The sequence below is a fragment of the Crocodylus siamensis genome, chromosome 8, assembly GCF_052110815.1.
Source record: "Crocodylus siamensis isolate JL-2025a chromosome 8, ASM5211081v1, whole genome shotgun sequence".
NCBI lineage: Eukaryota > Metazoa > Chordata > Crocodylia > Crocodylidae > Crocodylus > Crocodylus siamensis.
Window position 1 is genome coordinate 45,643,133 of NC_143402.1, and position 25,085 is coordinate 45,668,217.

Genomic DNA, 25,085 nt, shown 5'->3' on the forward strand with positions numbered 1-25,085 from the left:
TTGTCCCAAAGACCTTTTAGATACAGGGGGAGCACAGGATGCAATGAGACAATACTGGTTAATGGTATAGGCAGCAGCCCTAACATATTGCAGGCCTAATTATAACAATTTTTTTTTGAGGAAACCAAAGGTTTTAATGGAAGATTTGAAGAAGGATAACGCACAAACTTACTATTATTTTGTTCACCATAAAAATCAGGAAAGGTTGCCAATTTTCCAGCTTTCTCAGTCTTTGTGGGCATTAGAATTCTAATTCAGTGAACTATCAAACTCAAAGAATTCTGTAGTTAGCTTATCTGAGTGGTAAGGAGTAGGGCATATGGAATTTCACAAACTAAACAATGAATCAGGCAATCGAGGAAAGTGAAATTCATGTCACTGAGAAAATATAATGAAGAGAAGTCTGAAGGAAGCAGAGGGCTGTTAAGAGGCAAAACTAAAGATTTTACCTTTGCTGACACCAAGGGACAACATGGCTCTCAAGTATGCTTCTACTTTAGTTCCAGTTCAAAGCAATGTGTACACCTGAAGAACCTGAAAAGAGAAGAAACTCAGTTTGTTCATCTGGTTATGAATGGTTTCAAATCCAGCTGTAGAGGAGTGTGTTATTCAGCACTGGTAAGGCCTCCCTTGGAGTACTGGGTCCAGTTTCAGGTACTTCACTTCAAGGAAGGCATAGACAAATGAGAAAAAGTCTGGTGGAAAGCAACAACAATTATTAGAGCCACAAAGAAATCATGACTTCCAAGGAAAAACTGGAAGACCTGGGATTATTTAGCCTGGAGAAGAGATGACTGAGGGAGGAATTTATAAAACAGTTCTTAAATATATTAAGTGTTATCATAAAAAGGATGGCGATAGACTAGTTTGTGTGTCCACAGGAGAAAAGGCTAAAAGTAATAGTTTTAAACTGCAGCAAGGGACATCTAGGTTGGATATTAGTAAACAACAATTTTATGAACAACATAATACAGTATTAACACAGTACCAGGAATTAAAGATACGAAATGTGTTACCCCTCCTACTGCAATTAATCCTTTTGGCAGTCTTAGGTTCCTCCCCCACATACTATACATCCAGGGACTGATGTGAGAAAGTTGTCTAGAACTAATTCAATCACTTGGATTCATTTTCAGATCCATTAATTCCAGTCTAATCATAGCAGATCTAACCTTCCTACACAGGGAATAAGAGGCTTCCCAGGAACAAATGCCTGGAAGCACTCAAAATCCAAGGAAACCCATATTGATGATGTTATAACACCAAAATTCTTTCATAACACATCACTTTCTATAGAACTGACAACTCCTCATTCCTTTGGTGATGACCTGCCAGCCATGCATATGGCTTGAAGTAGCCTGTGGTCATCTTGTTCTATAGACACTTGCATGCATAAGCATACACCCACACTAACAGATGCTTTCAGGAGTCTGTAAGTTAAACACCTCAGTGATGAAGAATTATATTACCTCTTTCATCCAAAGAGCTCTACATTCTTTATAGGCTGATTTTGGCTGAAGGGCTGTCTTTGAGCATTATCTTCTGTAGCGATGTTCCCAGAAGCTTTTGAGAGTCAGCACAGAACCAGTGCACCTGTGCAGATGTTGGGGAGACCTTTCCACCTTCCCCAAAGTCCTGGCCACTCATGGTCACTGGAAATGGGGTCATCTGATCCCAGCAGTCTTTCCCGCCCAAGTGCAGGGAGCCTGGACCCGATAATCTGCAAGATCCCTTCCAGCACCTAACAACTATGAAACTATGAAGCTATGACATCCCATGGTATTTTTGGTCAGACTAAGATGTTATCATTGGGACCTTTGCTAAATTCTGGTTTGGTTAATTACACTTTGCTAGTCTGAATCCCCTCTGAAAAAAACTGAAGTTGGGCATATTTGCATCTTATCCTAAAACAGTGTGTGACAGGGTAACTGAAGTACCCTGCCATAGGAACGACAGGGAGAAGGAGAAAAAAAGAAGAAAACTTACCCCAAGACGCAAGAAGAACCATGATGAATCCAGATGGAGAGAATACCGTGGCATGGAAAATTAAAGGAGTTGGCTGGTGCTGCGGCAGATCAAAGGCTGCCATGGCAAACCCAGCTGCTGGGGCTTGAACCCAGAGGGAAGAAACCAGTGTGGCCAAAGGGAAAAGAAAGAAACTGCGCCAAAGAGAGAAAGAAAAAATAGCTGGGTCAAGCAGGCAGTGAATAGGGGGCTGCTACAGTGGACACACCTGGAGAAAGAGGAGATATAGAGGAGACCGGGAGGGCAGCCCGGGTTCAGAAGGAAAGAGAGGGAGGCAAGAAGAAAAAGCAGAAGGCAGGTGGGATCACCAGAGAGGGGAACTGATTCCAGAGCTTAAAGGAGAGCTCCAGTCCTCCAGCTTACCTGGAGAGAACCAGGGAAGAATCTTCGCCAATGAGAAGAGTCGCTACAGGAGCTGAGGAAGCTGCTCGTCTGGCGAGTCCAGCCCTGGGGGGTGAAGGTAATCACTCCAGGAACCTGGAAGAAGATAGAGATGTGGGCAAAGTTACCCCCCAGGAGGGAGTGAGTCTGGCCTGACCCTGAAGATAAGGGTGGAATTAGATGTAAGAAGGACTGCCTCTGGACCCGTGCAGGGAAGAACGGGGCAAGCAGCAGTTCCTCTGGCTGTGCCTGCCTCTCCCTGGGTGGGGGGAGCTGTGGGAGAAGCCCCCCACAGCTGCTCTGCCCAGCTCCATCCCCTGCCCAGCTCCAGCCTCCTGGCACATTACAAAAAAAAAAAAGCCTCACACTCACCAGCTGCAGGGGCTGTGGGTGCTCTGGACCCTCCTGACAGAGCACCTCTGCACAGCCCCTGCTCCTCAATCTCCCCCCACCACACACCCCGGCCATGCCCCTGATGGCCCCCCTGCCTGGCCCAAGCAGTCCAGGAATAAAAATCTCCAACCCCCTTCTCCCCCTATCCCTCCTCCTCACTCCCCCCCTCCCCACCCATCACCAAAACCAAAAAAGTGTACTTAACAGCAGCGGGCTCTGAGGCCACATGGCAGAGCCCCCTCCGCCCCCCAGCATAGTTCCCATTCCCTGATCTCACTGCCTGGCCCAGCCCTGCCCCTGATGGCTGCCCAACCCAGCCCCAGCATCCAGGCAATTATAAAAAAGCCCTGCACTCACCAGCTCTGGCTGCATGGATCAGAGCCTCTGAGGGCTCATGGCAGAGTCCCCTGCACAGCGTGGGGCAGTGGGGATTGACCCCCCACCTGGCACCTGGCCATAGCTGCCCCATGGCGTGGGTGCAGCATGGCGTGGCAGGGTACTGCGCGCTGTCTGGGAGCCAGGGTGGCTCCATGCGTCAGCCGGAGCCCAGCACCACTCTGGCCCAGCTCCCAGACAGCATGCAGTGCCCTACCAAGCTGCAATGCATCCGTGCCATGGGGCAGCTGCCATGTGGGTGCCAGGCAGGGGTTTGATCCCTGCTGCCTCCCCGCTGCCCCACGCTGTGCAGGGGGCTCTGCCAGGAGCCCCAAGAGGCTGCAATCACCGCTGCTGCAGCCAGTGAGTGCAGGGCTTTTTTTATTATTGTTATTGTATTTAATTGCCAGGATGCTGGGGCTGGGCAGGGCAGCCATTGGGGCAGAGATCGGAGAGCGGGGGCTCGGGGGGGGGCCTCTGCCACATGCCCCCAGGGCCCCCATAGCTCCTGCTGCAGCCGTTGGGTGCAGGGCTTTTCTTTTTTCAATTAAGTGCCAGAAAGCTGGGGCCGGGTGGGGCAGCTATGGAGGCTTCTCCCGTAACTCCCCCCCACACCCGAGGAGAGGCAGGCACAGCCAAAGGAGCCACAGGAGAACCTGCAGCTGCCCAGCTGTGCCTGCTTCTCCCCGGTGGATCAGAATCTCCGAATCAATGCTGAATCTCCAATTGTGATTCAACCAAATTAAATGGGGACAGTGATTCAAATCACCAAATTGAATCACTGTCCTCCAAATTGGGCAAATCCAAATCAAATACTTCCCTGTTCGTACAGGCCTAATGTCTACATGTGCATTGCAGTGCACTAAATAATCACAAGTACTATCCTCCAGCAGCATTACAAGTACTAATCTACAGTGGTGTTTATTAGTTTACTCTGGCCTAATAGTTTCATAGTTTCTAGGGTCGGAAGGGACCTGAGCAGATCATCTAGTCCGACCCCCTGCCATGGCAGGAAAGAATACTGGGGTCAAATGACCCCAGCAAGATGTTCATCTAACCTCCTCTTAAACACCCCCAGGGTAGGAGCCTGCACCACTTCTCTTGGAAGCTGGTTCCAGACCCTAGTCGCCCTGACCATGAAGTAGCGCCTCCTGATATCTAACCTAAACCTACCCTCTGCCAGCTTGTGACCATTATTCCTGGTCACTCCCGGCGGTGCTTGGGGGAACAGGGACTCCCCCAATGCCTGCTGATCCCCCCTGACTAGTTTATAACAGCCCACAAGATCCCCCCTCAGCCTCCTCTTGTGGAGGCTGAACAGGTTCAGGTCCCATAGCCTCTCCTCATAGGGCCTGCCCTGTTGTCCCCTGATCATACGAGTGGCCCTCCTCTGGACCCTCTCCATGCTGTCCACATCCCTCTTGAAGTGTGGCGCCAAGAACTGGACGCTGTACTCCAGCTGCGGCCTGACCAGTGCCGCATAGAGGGGGAGGATCACCTCTTTGGACCTGCTCGAGATGCATCTGTGGATGCATGCCAAGGTGCGGTTGGCCTTCCTTACTGCCTCTCCACACTGCCGGCCCATGTTCATCTTGGAGTCAATGATGACCCCCAGATCCCTTTCTGCCTCCGTGCTGACAAGAGGGGAGTTCCATAACCTGTAGGTATGGTGCCGGTTGTTCCTCCTGAGGTGCATCACCTTGCACTTGTCTGTGTTGAAACCCATCCTATTCTCGTCCGCCCACCCCTGTAACCTGTCTAGGTCCGATTGTAGCCTGTTGCATCCTTCCAATGTGCCCACGTCCCCCCACATCTTAGTGTCATCAGCAAATTTGAACAGGGTGCTTTTTACCCCCTCATCCAAATCGCTGATGAAGATGTTGAACAGTGTGGGCCCGAGGACCGAGCCCTGCACAACCCCGCTGCCCACGTCCCTCCAGGTTGAGAAGGACCCATCCACTACCACCCTCTGGGTGCGGCCCATTAGCCAGTTGGCGACCCATTTGACTGTGTGGGTGTCTACACCACAGCCCCCCAGTTTCTTAATGAGAAGCCCTTAATAATAGGGCCACATGGGCAGGCACTGAGACTTTACTGCAGAGCTAATTAGGCAGCTCTGCACAAAATGTCTCACGTTGGTATGCCCACTATGGGTGTTATTGCTTCATCTGACTGTGTGACTCTTACCGGAGCAGGCTCTGTTCAGTACTAAGTGCATTTTTACACACGCAAGTGCCTGGCGCTATGATGCTTGCTTGCAACTATATAAAAGTGATGAAATGTGGATCAGTACTGAAAAACACATCAGAAGTGCTTTAGTTCAAAAGCACACCACAGCCATTTTCTGTGCGCTGACATGTATTTCACTGCTTATACAACTACACGCAGAGTATAGTGAAGTTGTGGTAACTTGGACTTCAGGGTATGTTAGCTGCCCAAGTCTATAACAAGGAACTTGGACATCCCAGCCTGAAGCCCATCCTGCTGCAGTTTCAATGCTACGGGTACCCAAGCAACAGAGATTAAAACTAGCTCAGGTATTTCTACCTATATTGCTAGATACACAAGATGACAACTAGAAAGAGGCAAGAAACACATCAGGTTAACGAATTTACTAACTACCCCTGCAGTACCTCAATGTTATAATATAGGCTATGTGCAAGGACAAAGGGAAACACAGTGATGAGGAACTGGTCTCAGGGGAGTCAGATGCCCTTAAATCAGGAGTAGAAGTATGGATAGAATGATGGCCCTACAAGTGCTGTGTTTTACTGGAATGGTCTTTTGGAGGCTGGGGTGCTGTTATGTACATAAATTAGTGTAAGCAAAAGGAAAATTGGGCACATTAATACAGAGGCAGAGCTTTCAATGGCACAAAACATGGTTTTAGAAGTATGCAGATAGGATTCTTTAAAAAGTCAGAGTGAGATCCTGGTGCTTGTAGCAAATGCAGCATAGAACTCAGTTTGAGCAGAATTGTGGTTGTTGTGTCCTCAGAGTCCCTCTTCCCAGTTGAGATAGGATTGATATAATGCAAGAATCTGTTCTTGTGCCTCAAGGCACAATTTATTGCTTAAACAGAAACTAAGCTGCTTATTCACACAAGCACCAAGTTCATCTAGCATTAAAAATTCAACCCAAAAGAAGTTTCTGGCATCAGAAAACTATTCACACTTTCATTATGGCCAAGCTAACTCCTCAGGCTGGGTTGATTTTTTTTTCCAGGCTTCCCTCTTTTTCTGTTCCCGTCTTCTTGTGAGTGCTCATAACAAACAACTATGTTGCACTCATATTTCTAGCTTGTGCTACTCAAGATATCCAAGAAGAGCTTTAAAAATCTCTCAGAAATGGCTTCTGGTAAGAAGAAAAATGGGATAGGTACCACTGGACATTGTGACTGCAGTGTAGATGGAAGGCAAAATTACAACCATCCTGAAATCAAAACAGTATGGCTTTTGAGGGTACTGCATCATATCAGGGACAGCAGTGCTGTCCCTATCAGTCACTGGTCAACTGAAAGAATAAGTGCTAATGTAGCAAAAAATAAGCGAGAGCCTGTAGCGAGAATTAACGTGTGATAATCCGAATTGCTTTCAAATGCAGGTTTATCCAGAACAGACCAATAGAAAAGCCCATTTTCTCAGAGTGTTGTTGGGAGTGGGAAGAATTAACTTGCTCAAAGTGTCATGGGAAGGAAATATTCAAATGTCATCTTACTGTAGTGGTGTCAGATAGAGCCCTGGCCTTTCAAGACATGTATTCTTAGGACAGCTGTGAGGAGAAGAAGAAAAAGAAGGAGATAGGTCATGTATTTGGTGTGACTTTGGGCAATAAAGAAGATTTTCTGGGGAGACACTGAAGTGTCTTTGTGAATCTGTACAAGACAAACAACCCTGATAAGAAGGCCTTAAGCTCTTAAAACCAACCCTTACAGTAAGGCCAGCACAGAACACTTAAGGCCCTGTTTCTATGCCTTTCCATCCTGTTCTCCAACCTTGTAGGACAAAAATTTAGGAGAGGGAACTGTCAATAAGCTCCTCTTAACTGTCACAGCTTGTTAATTTGTTACCTTGGTTTCCTAAGTGCAATACTTGTTTTTGAGAGGACAGGATTTTCTCATTTCTGAGGGAGGCAAAAGGATGAACAGAATTCTGTCAGAAAACTATTTCCTTTCCTGTTTCCCATCCTTGTGACAGGGTATAGAGCAGAGCTCACAGATCTGTTGGAATCTGCCAGGGATGCGCCATAAGCACATATGCTGTGGCCTCAAACTTGCAACCTCGGGGCTGACTGTTAGCTATGCACCTTGGCACCCACCACCCCAGCCCCCAGAAGCTACCGTGTCCTGGGAAAAAATCCCAAGGATAGAGAGGACAGTGTAGAGAATGCAAAAGAGCCCAAATTTCCCTGCAGGGAGTCTTCTCTATTCCTGCCAGGAACCAGGCAAGCCAACATTGCAAGCAACTTGTTTGCTGTACAAAGGAGCCTGCAGAAACCCTGCCAAGAAAGCCTTCCTGCACGTCTTTACCTGTTGGCTTGGCGAAGTGCCTCTGCCTCAACAAACATTCTCAAAGTTTCACCGTCAGAATCAGAGTCTGCTCTTCCACAGCCCCTTTCACCAATGGATTTCAATGCCCTTTATATAATCAGACTTGTTAAACTTTCATGATATCCAGCTCCAGATCATGTGCACTCATTAAAGATCCCATGACAATTTTCTCCAATTTTCTCCAGAACCCTGGATGCTTCAGTTTGGCAGATAAATTGAGCCTAACTAGCAGCTTCAAGTGGGCCTAGCATTCTGAATCATCTTCCCATCCACCTCCAGCCCCTCTCAGGCCAAGTACAGACAGTCTAAAAGACTGAGGCTGAATTGATTCAATCTTCACAGGTTAGCCTAAATTGCTCAGATTGAACCAATAATGTTACAGATTTGAACTGGTTTCTGATCATGTTTACCAGGATGTGTAATTTCTGTCCCTAGCCCTACTTTTTGTCCTTCTAGTACCAACTTCACCCATCTTCCAGGCATATCTTCATTCTGCCATTCTTTCACCATGCCCCTTCAGTCCCACAAGCCTTTTCCCTTCCTGTTCCCTTGCTCAGGTTGGCTCTCCTGTTCCTGTCACCTGTTCCCAATTAAATTAAAAAGCAGAAGCAACACTGTAGAAGCAACACAGCATGATGCCTAGAAAGAATCTGATAAAGGTTAAGTCACCGCTGTGCTGAAATCACTGCATCTGATGCTGACTAGTATTGTCCCATTATTTTGCTTTGCTCCCCCATCTGCCTGTACTCACCTGTTGTTTCTTGCTCTAAACTAAGATTGCAAACTTTTCAGGGCAGGGACCATATTTTCCTTCTGTTCTGGGACAATGCCTGATCCAGTAGGTCATGTATGCATGACTAAGGCTCCTAGAGACTTCAGTAGTACAATATGATAGGCAGCACAGCATGTAAATAATAAAAGTATGCAGCAATCAGTATCATCATCTCCTTGCCTGTTATACTACCATCCTTAATCTTTTCTCCATTTTGGAATGCAAGTAGAATTACTTGGGAATATTATTTCCCCATGAAAACATTTTGCTGAAAATGGACATATTTTATCTTTATCATTAAAGTTTTTCAGCTTTTTTTGAACGACTGAAAATGTGAAAAATTGTCGACTTCAAAATTTCTGGATTTAGGCACAAAGTATGTTTTTTACGGGAAAAAGCTCTTTTTAAACCCCAAAAGTTTCAATAAAAAAACAACAATTTTACACAACATATCCATTTAATTAAAAAAATATGAATGATTTATATGGAACAAGTTTCAACCACTTCTAACTGAAAGTCCTTCAGAGCAGACTGTCTCTTTTTCTGTACAGTCCATGGGTGAATGGGACCTCATTCTTCACTTCCTTTCTAAGCTGTTTTAGGCTGCCTAGAAATGAGCTCATTCACATTCAAATTAGAGGGCTCCAGCGTCGCCTCACTGTCACCCGTGTGAAGCCCCCCCTCTCATTTCAAAATGGCTGTGGGAGAGCTTTAGTTAAAGTGCCCCATGGCCATTTTGAAACTGCAGGGGGCCTCAATACTCGTGAGGCTGAGCCATTTTAATTAGAACAGCTGCCTGGGAATCACTCCAATTAAAAGCTCCCCCCCCCCGGCGCTCGCCCTCCCTCTAAGCACATGTATAGGTGGCCTCACAGGATGGTCCTGTATGCTGTCTTCTGGCTGTGAAGTTTCGCTTCAAAGATGACTACTTTGATGAACATGAATTAATTTTTTAAGATTCCTTTTGTACAAAATGTCACAGAGTTGGAATAAAATTTACTGTTTGCAGATTACTCAAGTCTTTAAATAAAAGCTCAAATGAAGTTTGAAATATTAGCTCTAAAACGTGACTCTACTTTGAAAGGTGATCAAGGTGGCTCACTGTGTATATCACACTTGCATCTGCCAAGTTTAGTAGCACACAAATGATTTCCAGCCTTTCACTCCTGTTGAGCCGGCATACCTCAAAGAAGCTTAAGTATTTTAATTCTTGTTTATCTGTGACAGAACTGCTTACTATGTTTCAATTAGATAAATGAACAAATGCACTGGAGGCAAAGAAGACATATGGGTGTGCCCAGGCAGAGCACAAATTTGAAGATGAAGAGAGAGTAACACAAACCGAGAAACAAATTTAACTTTTTAAAGATTAATCCTGAGAAGGAAAGAACCCAATGTGACTCTCAGATCCCAGGGGGAGTTTGCAAGATTAGCAGTGAGAAGACTTTTCACTAATAAATAGAGAATTTCTCATATGGGGCACATCTACAAGAGACACTATGCTGCTATAGCAATGAGCTATGGTGATGTAGCTCATCACTGCAGTAATGTAGCACAAGCAGGTACTAACGGTGATGCGGCCGCTACTGCGCAGTAGCAACAAGTTACTGTGCAGTAGGGTTGAAAATGACCCATGTGCCACCAAGGCTGTGCAGTAATGGCAGTTATTGCACAGTCATTTAGTACTAAAGCAAGTCATTAGTACTGTGCAGTTATTTAGTGCTAAAGCAAGTACCAAATGACTGCACAGTAACAACTGCACAATTGTGTGCACGTGTAGATGCACCCCTGTATCGTTTTTATAGCTGTTTTTCAAAGCCAAGCTACACATTAAAATTAAGTCTCTCAACCTGCCTGTGAGCTAGGCAAATAGTGTCACGTCACAATTGAGACATCAAGGTATGTCATTGCAAAGCAACATCAAACAAAGTCACAGAACAAGTTAGTTGGAGAGCCAGAAGTAAAATTCAAGACTCTCAAGTTATAGTCCCTTTCTCTCGCACAGCAACTCTCCCTGCCTTCATGATAATTATGTGAATGCCTCCATCTGGTCATCTGATTAATTATATTTTAGCAAAAAGAGAAAACTGTGCCTGCCCCATTTGTAAATCTCAGACAGGACAACCAGCCACTGGAAAGGACTTTTCCCCCCATGCTTCCTGTTTTGTAGTAGCTTAAAAATTTTATATATTACCACATCTGTTAACATAAACATGTGTGCCACACCTCTATAGAAACATCAAGTAAACAGACTGGTAAAATGCAGATTGTGTTTGATGACAGTGCCCAAATTCACCAACTGGAACAACTACTTTCTGATTCTCCTTAAGGGCTTGTTGGACCAATCAACCAATCATTACTCTTTCTTCTGTAGATAAATCACGTACAATACAACTGAAGCCCATAGTTTCCTAGAGCTTCATAGCAGCCATTATCTTGTATACAGTGCCAGTTAAAATTTCCAGGCAAAGTGGGGATAGGACCCAGATTCACCTGCACCTTCTGACAGACCTCTGCCTATTGAATTCAGCAGAATCTCCCTCAGCATCTCTCCCCTCAACCCAATTCACTGTATGATCCATGTTCTTGCATAGCAGACACCCTGGAATGTAATACACACCTTGTTTTTGAAAGGCAGAATGAAGAGGGGGTGGGGGTGGAAAGAGATCTTTCTTTGTAGTGAGTCACTGAGAGAGCCTAGCCAGCCCATTGTTCTGCTCCTTGATTGCTGCAGATTTTATTTTTGGTTTCACCCATTAAGGGGCAGAACCTGCTCTTACCATATTTCTCTCATATAATGCATATTCCAATTCTCAGCTGATGTATTTTAGAGAAAAGGTGCATGTTGCATGTGAGAAAGTATGGTAATACCTTATTTCCATTTCTGTTCATTGCAAACTGGAACAATACCTCTGGAATTCAGGAGACATAGAAAAAAAGTATTTTCATTCAAGGGTTATTTCATTATGAAAGCAAAGCACTCCTAGCTTCAAAGCAGATTCTGAAAGTGCTGTCAAGCAAAATTGCAAAAAACTATTCATAACTGCCATTTTTACACAAGATTATACATTCCAGGTGCCGTGGCCAGACTGTAGGATCCTGTGTGAACAGGGAAATGAACACTAGTAGAAATCATGCAACTAATGCCAATCTAGCTTCCCAAATAATTCCAAACAGAGTTTCTGTACACCACTGGCACCTGCAGATTTGGTCCTTAACCAAAATTCTGGATCCAAATATAATTTGTCTTGTGTAACAAGCATCCCACTCTGACTGATTCTGAGAAAATATGAATCTAATATAGATTCCAGCTGGACAAGTTGAGGTTTGCCTACACTGAAATCATTTCTGTAAAAACAGCTCCTGTAGAAGCACCACAGCTATCCTTAAATTAACCAGCCAGGCATGGTTACCAGTGTAGCCATGCAAACACAGTGCTCAGAAAAGGTTAAACTCCCCAGTATTTACTTAAGCTTATTTGATGGGTTTTGAAGTCTGTATGGAGCTTCATGGTATCACAGCTACACTACTAACTGTACTTCAGCTAGCTCATTTAAAACTGGATCAGGTACATGCACATGACTACAGTGAGATTCAGGTATGACTGGTCTAATTCCCCCATGATGCTGGTGATCATGGGTGTTACACATACAGTCCTAAACTTTGGTGGCTACGGGGTTCAAAATTCAAAACCAGACCTAGATTGGCGAGTAGATCTAAACTTTACAGATAGGCCAAAACAAAAGCCTGAATTCAAACAATCCCAGATTTGGGGGTGCAAGGTTCGGAAATCCAGATCTAGATTTTCTGGGCTGAATTCTTGCCTCTGCCTTCACATGGAGTTACACTATGTTGATCATGCTCGTTTCACTTGGTTGTAACTCTATCTGGAAATAACTTTACACCAAGTCACCTGCCTTGATCTGTGACAAGGCTTAACATGAATTCAAGAGAATAAAATGATTTTGGTTTCACAGATGCAGTGTCATGACATGCCTTAGATAGTCAAGATAACTCTTCTGCAACATGTTTATGGAAGAGCCATATATTTTGACAAAAAGCTGAGAACATGATTTTTGTCTCACTTACACGGATATAACTGCATTGATTTTAGTGGAGTTAATTCCTGACTTGAATCGGTAAAAGGAGAGAATTACTAGGTCCCCAGGCACTTTCCAAGACCGCTTACTCAAAAGCAGGCTAAAAAACAGGCTCTGCATGCAACTCAGGACTGTACAGCAATCCCTAAAAACACCTGAGTCATTGCTTTTCAAAGCTGATATTTCTAGCTTTGGCACAAATGTGTAGCGTAGCCACGGTAATACAGTGCTCCCACAGGGACCCTTAGGGACACTGCAGTGCTTGTGTGTTTGCAAGAGTAGCACAATTAGTTATTTACAAAAAGCTAGTTTGATGCTTTGCATGCAAGTGGCTTTAAGAGGTCCTGCATCCTGTCTCCCTGGTGGCTTGTGCCAAGGTTGAATCAGCTTACACTGAAAAAGGAAAGGGCCTTCATCATGCCTCTATTCTACAAACCTACATTTTATGTACCATGTAGTCATAACCCTTTCTGTGCATGGAAATTCTCTCTGAAAGATAAAAGGAAGTAAGTAAAACAGGGCCCTGCCGTGTTACTAGGGATCCGGGGGAGTATGAACAGCCCCACACCCCAGAAGCACCCCTGCACACCCACCCAAGACTGGGGAGAACTCGCTGGAGGTTGGGGAACCAGGTCCTGGGCGGTAGCAAGTCCCACAGCAATAGAGCTGACATGGATGTGGGGAGTGAGAGGATTAACCACATGAGCCCAGAGTGGAAGGATAAAAGACACTGAAAGCAGCCTCAGGGGGCTGCAGCTGGTTAGGGAACAGGCTACCTGCAGCCTCGAGCTGCAAGGGGTTAAGCAGTCACCAGGAGAGCCATGAGTAGGGTTCTTCTCTGTTTGCTTTCTTGATCATTTGCTTTGTTGCACAAACCTGCAGGCTCTGCAATGCCTTGAAAAGTAAGAGACAGCCAGGAGGCAAAGCCCGGAAGAACCACTGGAAAAAGCTAAGTGCTAACTTACTTGTTTAACTTCAAGCCTGGGGTGGCCTCTGGGTATTATCCACTAGCCTGGGTGCAGCAGAGGCAAGGGCCCTGAACAGTGGGTCCTTGGCCAAAGCCTGCAGCAAAAGTAAAACTGGTCTGCTCAGCTAGCTAGACCAGGCATACACTGCTGTGATCTGCCCATAGCAGCCTACAGCAAGACAGTGGAATAGTTGGGTTGGGCAAGGGAGTCACCATTAAAGATAGCCAAAATAGACTATTTATTTTACTGGCAACTAAAAAAAAAAAAAAGCTGTTCTGGAATGAATATACACCTTTGCAACTTTTTCAGCAAAGAAACTCATTTCAGATTAAGCTAAATATTCTACTGTGAGCTCTTAAAAGAAAATTAAAGGAACTTTTGAAATGCAAGCTATTTCCAATTTTTAAAAGGGCAAAATGTAGAAAGTATCAAACTACCTTGAATTTTTTCCAAACTTTTTTTTCAAAATGAAAAACTTGACAAAAGTGATGGGTTACTGTGACAAACTTTCATGTTTGGGGATCTATATTTTTCACAAGAAAAGGGTTGGGCAAAATGTTTCCTCAGCTCTATTTTCTACACAACATTTGAGACCAGGATCACATTCCTGAGGCCCAGGCAATCAAAGCTAAGCTTTTCAGGGTCCACTCAAAGCAACCAATACAATAGCTTCTCTTGGCTAGCCTGAAATGAAGTGCTCTAAAAGCTGCCTTTAGCCTGACTTTACTTGTAAGACTTGGCCCTTCCTTGCTAGCAATTCTACAAATCTCTGAACATTAGTCCTAGCTAATTACCCTGAATAAACCCCTTTCACAGAGTGTTGGCTAAGCATCTACTTCAGGGATCAGTAACCCCCACCATACATGCCACAGCATGGCACGCAAGGCTGTTTTCTTTGGCACGCCACAGCCAGCCTGTGCTCTGGGCAGCTGCCACTGGCCTCTGAGCCCATGCTGCTTGCAGTAAGTGGCTGGAAGGCTGCAAGCAGCCGAGGCTCTGTGGCAGGCAGTAGCTTTACAGGCCCAGAGCCTGGGGGGACTACAACCAGGAGGCTGCAAAGAGCTGCACAGGGCTCCTCAGCCCCAGCACTGGCTCTGTGGCTGCCTTGGCTGTATGGCCCCCCACTACTGTCTGCCCAGACGCACACATGCAGCCACTGCCAACATAAGAATTGGGCCCCTCATGACTCTCTTGCCTCTGACATGCCAAGTCAAGACATGAGTGGAGTTTGGGGTGTTTTTGGTATTCTAGCCAAAAATGTTGCTGACCCCTGATCTACTTTGTCTGGCCAAAGCCTAATTTTCCTTATGGACAAACTTCATTTTTTTTTTTTTTAAAAATGTTCCAAGTCAAATCAATCCCAAATCCATGAGAGTCAGTCCAGAACCATAAGTGGCCCTAATACCAGAAAACATCCTCCACCCCACCTTGGGCTTCAGATGTTTCCAAAACCTTTGGCAGGCATCCTACATGCAGACACAAGCCCAGAGGTTTGGATGCCCCTGAGTTTTGCTTACCCTCAGCCATAAGGCCCCAGGAGCAAGCTAGGAAGGAGCCTCCCTTTTCCATAAAGTGGGTATAAAGCCAAGATCTTCCCACCAGAAGTGAAAGTGGGAAGTTAACTACATACTACCTGGCATGGAGTAATACCCACGGAGGAGAGTGGTTTTCTCCGGGTGCAATCTCCAGGTGCAACTAGGAAAATTGCCTTGTTGGTCACTGTGTTTCACAAACTTCTCCCTCCAGAGAGAGCCGTCGGATTGATGCCTTTCACACAGAGCAATAGGCACTGTCCAGGGTTCTCTGCTCATTGTCACCTTCCAGTTCCCTTGATTTAAAATCATGACTCTCAATCCTGTCCCTGTTTCATTCAGCATTGTCCACTCACTTGTTGTTTCCTCAGTCCAAGTTGCCCTCTCCCACCTGAGGATATAGGCTTTTAAGCCCAATAGACTTTGTCCACTATTTTAGAATGTAAATAGGCTGACATCTTGCCTAAGTACCAACATCAATGAAAAAAAGAGGTGCTTTTCCAATGTAGAGCATGACTACCAAGGAGCACAGTGGCTGTCGTGCACCAGCATTTTATGAGTAACTCTCACACTATACAATATTATTTTTTAATTCAGTTAATCTAGCTAGGCGCTCATATGCCTTCATGACTGGGATCTGAGCACCTCCCAGTAATTAAACTACAATTACAAATAAACTCTCTGTCCTTTCCTTGCCTCCTGAACAAAAGGTGGGATAGGAACAGAGGTGGGGCTATATGGCAAGTGTATTTGGGAGTGGGGGGAAGCTACTAGGGAGAATGTATGTAGATGAACTGTGTTTGTTAGTAAACCATGTAGTTAATTGCAGCAGAGTTACAGCAAGAATGAGTTAGGCTTATTCATTAGGTTATAAAGACTGTGACAGAGTCCTTTATAAGTCAGAAGTGCTTTCCCAGACCAGTCATCACCGCCCATTCCTCACTGCTTGATTTTAAGAATCTCTCATTCTGGGTGCTCTGGGTGCTCATTTGTATCAGGGAATGAAGGGAGCCTGGAAATCCCTGCTCTTGATGCTGTCACTTTCAGCTGAAAATGTCATGCACAGGACTTGCACCTACAAATTCTGTTATATTTTGGGATTTGGGGTAACAAGCAGAATACAAACTTCATCAAGGAACTTCTCGGGTTGGCAACAAAATCAAAAGAATGATAGAAGAGATTTTATCTACCACTCTTCAAATGTTCAGTTTTTTTAAACACCATTATGAATCACACCTCTTAAGCAGATATATATATATACACTAATACATACATACATATACACATACATATATATACACATATACATACACACACCCCCCCCCCCCCAAATGTAACATGCCAGACAGCAGTACCTTTAGTATGCTGCATTGCTTCATGTGGGCTGCCTCTTAAACTGAAAGTAGTGTAGTCATGTCTGCTCAGTGATGTGGGCAGTTTAATTAACATTATGGATGGGCTAACGGGCACTGTTATTCAGCAGTGCTAATTAAGTTTCCCAAAGCTCTGTGTGGACATGACTACACTGTTTCTATTTTGAAAATCAGCCTATATGAAACCAGGGTGTCACGGTAAGCTTGCTATGTAGACATACCCCTTGGCAAATGCACAAGCCTTGATCAGCAAAAGATATTGTTGGGTTGGCAATTTAACAGTACTTATTAAAATTACCCCTTGTAAAAAGAGCTGAGTAGTTAAACAAATAGGAAAAAGTTCTGGAACTGGTATTTCTAACATATTTTCATTATATACCTGAGACTTTTTGTCCTGAAAGCCCCTCCCAAAAAATTTTGACCTTGGTCTAAGCCTAAAATAATAGCATAACCCATTGTCACTGTTCCACATACACCTCACTATTTGATATATAGGGGATACAAGACTATCTTATAGCTCTCAGATAGGGAACCTTGGGTCTCTAGTGCAAGCTCCAACAACTCCTGATTTTAATTCTGGCAGTCCCTGCTTCATTCTCTGGTGTCCACCATGATGGTAGCTGTTCAAATAATGAAGCAGCATAGGTAGAAGCAGCACTTCTAGTTAAAGCTTGACACAAGCTAAACTATCAAGGCTACTATTATAAGGAGAGGTACACAGAGACTCTAGTCTAACATGACATCTGTGCCAGGATGCAGAACTACAGATGATTAAACTGGGTTATGCAGCAGCCAATGTAGATTTGACAGAAGCTACCTAACAAGTCACTGTGATCAGTCATTAATATGGCCAGTCAGCACATCAATATATACAACAGAAATTCTCAGAGCCACGTAATTACTGATGTAGCATCCAGGTATACTGCTAGCTATGATAGGACTTCAAACAGGAAATACAATTTTCATGTTTGGGCACCTTGATGCTAAAACTGGGACCCAATGTACCCCAAAAGCCACAGGCACCAAGGACACATCCTCCAAATTTAGTTAAGCAGCTAAGCCCACATTTAGGATTGATTTTCTGAGATGCTGAAGATTCACTGTTCGACAGAAAATAGTAGTGCTTAGGTCTCTGTTTGACTCGCCTCCAGAAAGCTGTGTTTTACCAGATCATTTGTGGCACTCAACTGCCTTGAGCAAACAGAACTAAATTAATCCCCTAATTGGTGGCTCAACCTTGGGAAGGCATCACCCACTAGTGACCTCCTTCCCACACAATTCCCTATGATGAAAATATTAACTCTGAAGATCCATGTCATGATAGTGAAAATGAGTAGAAGTCAAAACAGATGACTTCAGTCTGCACAGACCAGTTTACAGACTGAACACTTTAGAAATCAGCAGTATACTTCTGAACTGGAACTACTTCTGCTTCTTTGGAAGCCAGTTAAAGATCTAATTATACCCCTGGAGATGAAGCACTCAGTAATCTTTTGAAGCTGTCTGAGGTTCCCATTACTTACAAACAAGGCAGAAAAAAACCCCACTACCCAGCATTTCCCTTCTTGATGGCTCAACCACAACTTAAAAACGTTAACAACAGTTTTTAAATCCACCTTTTTAAATAGCTTGTAGGATACACATGATAATTGCCCCCTCACACCTAATAGCTACCTTGTACTTCTATTTGTCTTGGTGTTGAGCCGGCTCCTTTGTTGGACAAAGTTCTGAGAAGAAAATGAATGCCTTGCGAAGGGAAGCAGGGCTGCTTTGATCACTTAAATATAGCCTAACTGGAGAGTGCCACAGGGAGCCTTTACAGTTCTGGACTCTGTACTGAATTTGCTGCTTGGATTCACATACGCCCTTAGCATAAAACTCAGCCCTGTAATTTTCATCTCTAATGCCTGGTGAAGTCCCTCAGATGTAGTATGGTCTTTTCATTCCTACTAATATCTGTTTTCGGACCTGAAGGGCTTGCTGTCTTTCTAAAGAGAGGTAATGCAGTCAACAACTCAGGTCTGTGCTTCCCCTGTACAGAGACTGAGTCATGCCACACTGTTGCAGAACTCATGCATGGCAATTCTCTGATGTGCACTCCCTGCTGGTGTGGAAAGGAGCTGAGATCCTGCTCAGTACATTTCATCAAGGATTTTAAACAGAATGTGAATCCTGGGCTCTAGCTGCAAACTGAACACTGAGGCATCTTTTTTGTTGGGGGTGGGGAGTCCTTATGGTATAAAAAATAATTAGTCTTCCTGACCTCAGAAACAAAGACCCTCAATGTAATTAAAAAGCAGCAAACACACACCTAGGGAGAGGTTTGAGCATGAAACCCTAGTGTGATGATAATCCACATTTCTGTAAGAGACACTTATAAGAGACTGAACCAGACACCTGATTTTGATAGAGTCCTGTTGAAGGGTTGAATCCTGGATTAAAAACAAGCAAGCCAGGCTCTTACTGTATAAGACCAATGAAAGGAGAGATGGGGCAAGAAAGCTCTTTCCTGCAGTTTACAGTTAGCCAATGGAATTCCTGACCTAGAAGGTAAGTCGCATACCATGGCCAGAAGAGATGGATAATTTCATAACCATTAATAACACTTGCAGCTATGGTGGCTAGAGACAATGATAATCACAACGCAGGCCCTTGGGTGTAAACTGATAAAATACAATGTCCAGAGGGAATCCCCATCCCACCAACACATGGGACTTGGTGCATTTATAGCTCTGACTTTTTCAAGTGTTTGAATTATCAACAGCTCTGGTCATTGCTGGAAACATACTCAGGACTAGATTTAAAACACTTGATTGAACCACTTGATTGGAATCTGGCAAATCTACCTGCAGTTCTATGACATCGGCCGTCAGAAGCATAATTACTACAGAGAAGGAAGAAGCTTGTGCAGAGAACTGGATTGAGAACAGTGCTTAGAGACTACTGTGTTATGATGCAAGAATGGACAAAACCCCAAACAAAGGATAGTCACAACTGGGAGTGTTACAGCACGTTTGATCATGCTAGACAACACTCACATCATTCATTTTTTATTAAGGAGAAAATTCCGTGGACCCCTCTTTTCTTCTCTGCATGGTATGATTTAACATTTGTATTATTAAACATGGGAGCACAAAAATTGAAATTGAGAAACCCCTATTAAGGCTGCAAAGTCAAGCACTGAAATGTTAGGAAGTTCCAGAATTTAAGGTCAACTGTACAACTTTATTTTGCCCTTTGTTTGTATGCACAGACATAACTTACTTGTGAGAGAGAGAGAGATTTGTGGCTGAAGCTGGAAGGTGCTCAGAGAATGAGACACAGGACTGGAAGAAGTGAAAGGGTGGCTAAGGCAGCTGAAGGCTGCTGTTGTGGACTGCAGCCTGTTTTGCCTCTGACACAAGATCCTTCTATGATGTCAGTCAAGTCACTTAAACCAAACCCTTAACATGTAGTCACTAATTGTGCATTCTTCTTCTTTTGACTACCTAACTGGGGAGCCTGGGGCCTGAATTGCAGAAGTGCTAAATATTTGCAGCTGAAGCTGAGGTCAATAGTAGTTATGCTCTGAAAAAAAAAAATATTGTTATGCAAGTACTTTGGCAAATCAGATTTTGTCTGAAATTGGGCACTCAAAACGAGTGGACGTGTTTGTGGTCTTAATCATTGTGACTCAGTTCCCCATTTGTAAAATGAAGAAAACCATAGCCTCTTATCTCACTGGGGAGCTGTGAAGATTAATGTTTTCAAAGCACTTGGGTAAAAAAAAAAAAGCCCATGAGGAAATTTAATAATTCTGTCTTCAAAGGAAAGTTTTGATTAGTATGTGGTAAGTAAAGTATGGGCCACCCACTAAACACCAAGGTAGGAAAAAAGTATTAAACAACTTCTCTGAGTGCAAACCATCTAACTTATGCACTAAACAAGGCAGGAAAAATATCTGTGATCATATAAATAAAGACTATATCACAATGCAAATCACAAGAGGGATAATTAAAGTTGCAGAAGTGACCTTAATACTGGTACAATCTCACCTCTGAGCGTTTAACTTTTCAGCTTTAATAATGTTCTTGTGTGCGTTTGTATGTTAAATTTCCTGGAATCTAAAAAGAAACCGAAAAAACCCAATTTATCATGTAGTTTCATGATAATGGTTCATTAGTAGAACTAGGCCCTTTAGCTTCATTGCACAGACCAGTCTCTTGAACTAATAAAATACCTCATAAATGACACGTTCTCATTCTCTATGCACAGTAGCCCTAGGACTCTTTGCCAGTAAGTTTCAGATACACCTGCTCAAAGGAAAGGATGGTGAGGATCAGTGATCCAATGCAGACCTGAAGGGAAGTATGCCAAAATGGGCAGTCTTTTTTACCCATTCCCTACCCTACCAAAACTAAACTCCTCTGGCATTGCCTAATCTCAATTCCTGTTCCTGTTCAATTCCTATCCCTTTCCATGGCCCTGGGAGCAGGTCTTGACCCCCTGCCAGACTTTCTTTGTTTGTTTTTTTTAAATATGAAAGGTTTTTGTGTTCCAAGCCAAATCGATTCCAAATCTGAGAGTCAGTCAAGAACCATAAAATCCCAGCTTCCATGGTTTAGGTTTATCATCCTGGCTCTAGTTTCCAGGTTCAGCAAGTCCTAGGTTATTCCCCAGTAGGTTCCCCCTAGTCTTTTTGTCCATTCTTTCCAAAATTCCCCTTTTGGCTCCTTCTCTAATATGTCTGTCTTCGACTCTGGTGTGCAGTGACTACACCTACAGTTTCTCTTTCCCTCCCTGGGCTTCTTGTCCAGTGTTAGTGTCCTTGCCCCTAAGTACTTGACCCTGCCACTCCTCCTTTCCCAATGACCCCACTCCTCCTCAGATCTCTCTTACCTCACCTTTCCTTCCCCACCCAACTAGTTCTCAGTCACAATTCCCCAACAACATCTAGTCCCAGTTTCAGTCTTTCTGCATGCCCCCCTCCATCTCTTCCTACTAGCATTTTGTCCCAGCATGTGCCTTGTCCTTTCTGAACCATATCTGTGCTGCCTGGCACTATCGACAGTGAACCCCTTTGATATGGTCTGCCCACCACAACTGCCCCTTTGACATGGCCCTTCAGGAACAAAACTTTAAAACCCACCACCAAAAGTCCCCATGCTATCCAGTTCACAAGTGGAACAAACTGTTGATGGACACTGAGACTGAAGGAGAAACAGACTCCTTTTTTTGTTGTCAGGTGAGGTGTCCAGACCCAGACCTGGCAGGGCAGACAGCAATTGCAGCCTGCAATTGCAAGGAAAGTTTGCTCAGTCCTGGGCTGGAGTGTGCACTAGGCAGTTAGAACCTCTGGGGAATTCAGCAACTCAAATTTCAGAAGTCTCTACTGAACATGTGAGAACTGTGATCATTCAAAGGCTTGTAACTTGGCCAAATTTAGGTAGGTTTTCCCAAGAATAGAAAAAGGCATATCCATGACACAAAGGCCACTTGTGACCAAGTCCCTGCTCCAAAGCGCAGGTTTTGTTGTTAGAAATGGCTGGACTGTTTTGCCTGAAATTAAAAATCAGCCTAAAACAGACACCCAGCCTCAGTTACATGCAAGAGAAGCATTTTACAAAGAGAAGGGTGGGGCAATCTTAATCCTCATGCTATACTATAATGCCAATTGTGCTGGGTATAAAAAAGGGCATTCCCTGACCAAAACGCTTACTATCATTCTTGCCAATAGCACCAAAATATCTTTCACCAAATGGGGGGTCATATCAACTACTGTAGTTACAAGTAATTAATTACTAAAGATTCAACTAATTCCTTTTCCAAAAAAGGAAGGAGAGCAGTGCTCTTCACACCCTTATCTCTTTTAGCTTGAGGCCTGATCTCAGTATAAACAAAGGAAAGATACAGATTTCTGTGTTTTCAAAGCCAAACCTTGCCTATGCATTGCAATCACAGATGAAGCTTCACAAAACAGAAACATATGGAACATTTTCAGTTGAAAACTTTTGAGATAGAAAAGAATTTTAATAAAATAGGAGGCTTCCTACAATGTGATGTCAGTCTTTTTCAGATTGTTGTAAAGATAATCCTGCCCTCCCCCAAAACACACACCTTGAAACTGCTGAAAACTGTTAATAGGAGGTTGTTGGGGTTATTTTTTTTAAAGGGCCAAAAAAAAAAAATCTGAAGAAAAAAAAAAAGATACATTTAGATGGCATTGTATTTTTTCAAGATGCAAAAATAAAACAAAACACCTAACAAAATAAAATAATAACAGATTCTAAAGCAGCGGTTCCCAAAGTATGGCCTGTAAGCCAAGTATAGCCCATGAGCCCCTTTGATATGGCCTGCCACCCACAACTGCCACTTTGACATGGACCTTCAGAGACAAAAAAAAACCTCTGACCCTTTCACCACTGAAAGCCCCCATGCTATCCAGCTCACAAGTGGAACAAATGGGGCAGGGCTGGGTGACCTTGGTCTTCATTTGGTGTCATTTGCATATTAAGCAGAAATCTAGGACAGGATGGCATGTGGGGTAAGAAGGATGTAACAGGTTGGAGGTGCAATGGAGATGAGGTTCAGGAAGGTGCCTGTCTATACTGTTCCGGCTGTACCCGTGCTGCCAGGTCCATCCCTCCTTTCCAAGAGGAAATAATTTCATTTTAATTGAGAGAGAGAAAATCAGGCTCTGTAGGAGAAAGTATGATCCAGAAGCTTGTGGGGCAACATTTCTCTATGTGGAAACAGATTATCATTGGACTCCTTGTTTCACCAGCTGCACACAAGTCTCTTGCACATCAAGTCTAACACTCTATTTAACTCTAATCTTCTACCCCCCATAACAAAAGCCAAGGGGAGACAGACTCCAAGACAGAAATCTTAGTTTAGGATGTGGGTTCAGGTGGAGGGGAGGGGGGCAGGAACGCCATGGTCAAGCAAAGCAGGCAGAGGTAAAAAGATCAGACATGGGCCCACGCCACACAGCCCAGCTCCATATATACCTCCTCCCAGTACTCTGTTCCAGTTCTATTCTGTGATCCTTGCGGTGATGTTGTACCCAGGTTTCAGGTCAGCCCATTATGGAAAATTAGGATTTCACATCCAGATCGTGAAAGCTCCTGGGAATGCTGGGATTTGGGTTTTGATTCCTGTAAATGTCTGCCAACAGCTAAAACCTCTGGGTGCATGCCTGAACTGACAGGTTAGAAAAGGAGTGGGGTTGTGATTGTGACAGCCTTTTCTGGCAAAGGAGGAAGAGAAAAAGAATCGAAAGGCAGAGGATTTCGCTTTCTTACATGCCCTCTGGAATGAGGAACCCCTTTTACGCCCCTACCTGTGACTGCTTCTCAGCTCTGATCTCCCCCAGAGGCCAATTTGGGAATGGTCAGCGACCCCAGACGTGGCTCCTGTGGTCTCTCCTCCTGTGTTCACAGCAGGTATCTTCAATCAAGTGCAGAGCAGCAGCGGCAGTGCATGAGGCAAAGTGGTTACCTGCTCAGGTTGACTGAGAGGGCTGGCTCCTGAGTGCCAAGCCTTGTTCTGAGGAGGAGGCTTGGGTGTGTTCTGCCCTTGAGGAGAATCAAACAGGTTTCTCGGTGGAGATGCCTGGGCTCCGTCCTTGCTGCACATTCCTCACATTCCCGCTGAGTGCTACTTCACCGCCCCGCACACAGGCTTGTGGACAGTAAAACTTTGTTGGGTTTTTTTGCCTTCCCCTCCTCTAAATTCTTTCTCCCATCAATTTACAAGCACTGCCCAGGGACTGATTTATCTACCTGCAACAAGGAGGAAGCAGCTCCTCAGTTTCACCACTCTCTCCTAATTACTAATTACTAGTCAATTACAGTTGAGCCTGAGAAAGCAGCATATGGGACTGCACTTTACTGCAGCCCTGGTGCCTATGGCATAGGGATAGGAGCAGGGACTCAGACTGAAATAATTACCACCCAACAGCTATGTGCTCATTCCAATTAAGGCTTCTCATTGCCCTGTGAGTTGGGTAGGTATTATCATCTCCATCTTACAGAACAGGAAGTAGGAAGTAGCAAGGTGCTTTCACCAAGGCTGCTCTTCTCATTTTATTTTTTTCCTGTTGTGGTAGGTGTCAAGGGAGTCTGATCTTGCTAGTGACTCCTAGACAGACTTGGGGGAGAACCAGCATCTTTGTGCCATCGCCCTCTTTTCCCATCAATAACTCCCAGGCTGATGGCAGAGACGATGGGCAAAGGAAACAGAATGCTTTGCCCTGACTTCCAAAGCCCCTGATGCCCACAATTCACATTAGAGTCAATAGAAGATGTAGGTCTTGAATCGTTCTGAAAAATCAAGTCATCAACATCCTGCTGCACAGCATGAATCTCTCCCTTCTGTCTGTTCTGTTCACCTAGAAATGAGGCACCAGCCTTTCCTTGACCAAGTGGCCATCAGACATGGTTTGGAAGACATTAGGACTGGGAAGGAGGAAGCCTAATTTCATCCAGCTTGCTTTGGGACTTGCTTGCTCTGGGACCTTAGGCACATCACTAAAGTTCTTGGTTTCCCCCTCTGCTAATAAAGATGAGAATTACCCGCCTCCCAGGAGAGTAGTGAGGTTAATGTTTGCAAAGCCCTGACATAAATTGTTATTGCA

At 44.4% G+C, this 25,085-nt stretch overlaps 1 protein-coding gene across 13 annotated transcripts in view; it reads right to left on the minus strand.

Moving 5' to 3' along the window:
* Positions 1–24,050, minus strand: part of ZNF185 (zinc finger protein 185 with LIM domain) — an 85,263-nt gene extending 61,213 nt beyond the window's left edge. For 6 of the 13 annotated variants that reach the window (XM_090060625.1, XM_090060618.1, XM_090060627.1 and 3 more), the window contains exons 1-3: positions 23,790–24,048; positions 2,389–2,502; positions 450–534 (exon numbers count right to left, since the gene is read on the minus strand). In XM_090060625.1, the coding sequence (XP_089916751.1) occupies positions 450–474 (25 nt within the window). In that variant the 5' untranslated portion in view covers positions 475–534; positions 2,389–2,502; positions 23,790–24,048. Of the gene's footprint in view, positions 1–449; positions 535–2,388; positions 2,503–23,789 lie in introns of all 13 variants that reach the window. The other 7 variants (XM_090060615.1, XM_090060620.1, XM_090060622.1 and 4 more) reach the window with 3 other exon arrangements.
* Positions 24,051–25,085: the final 1,035 nt, after the last annotated feature.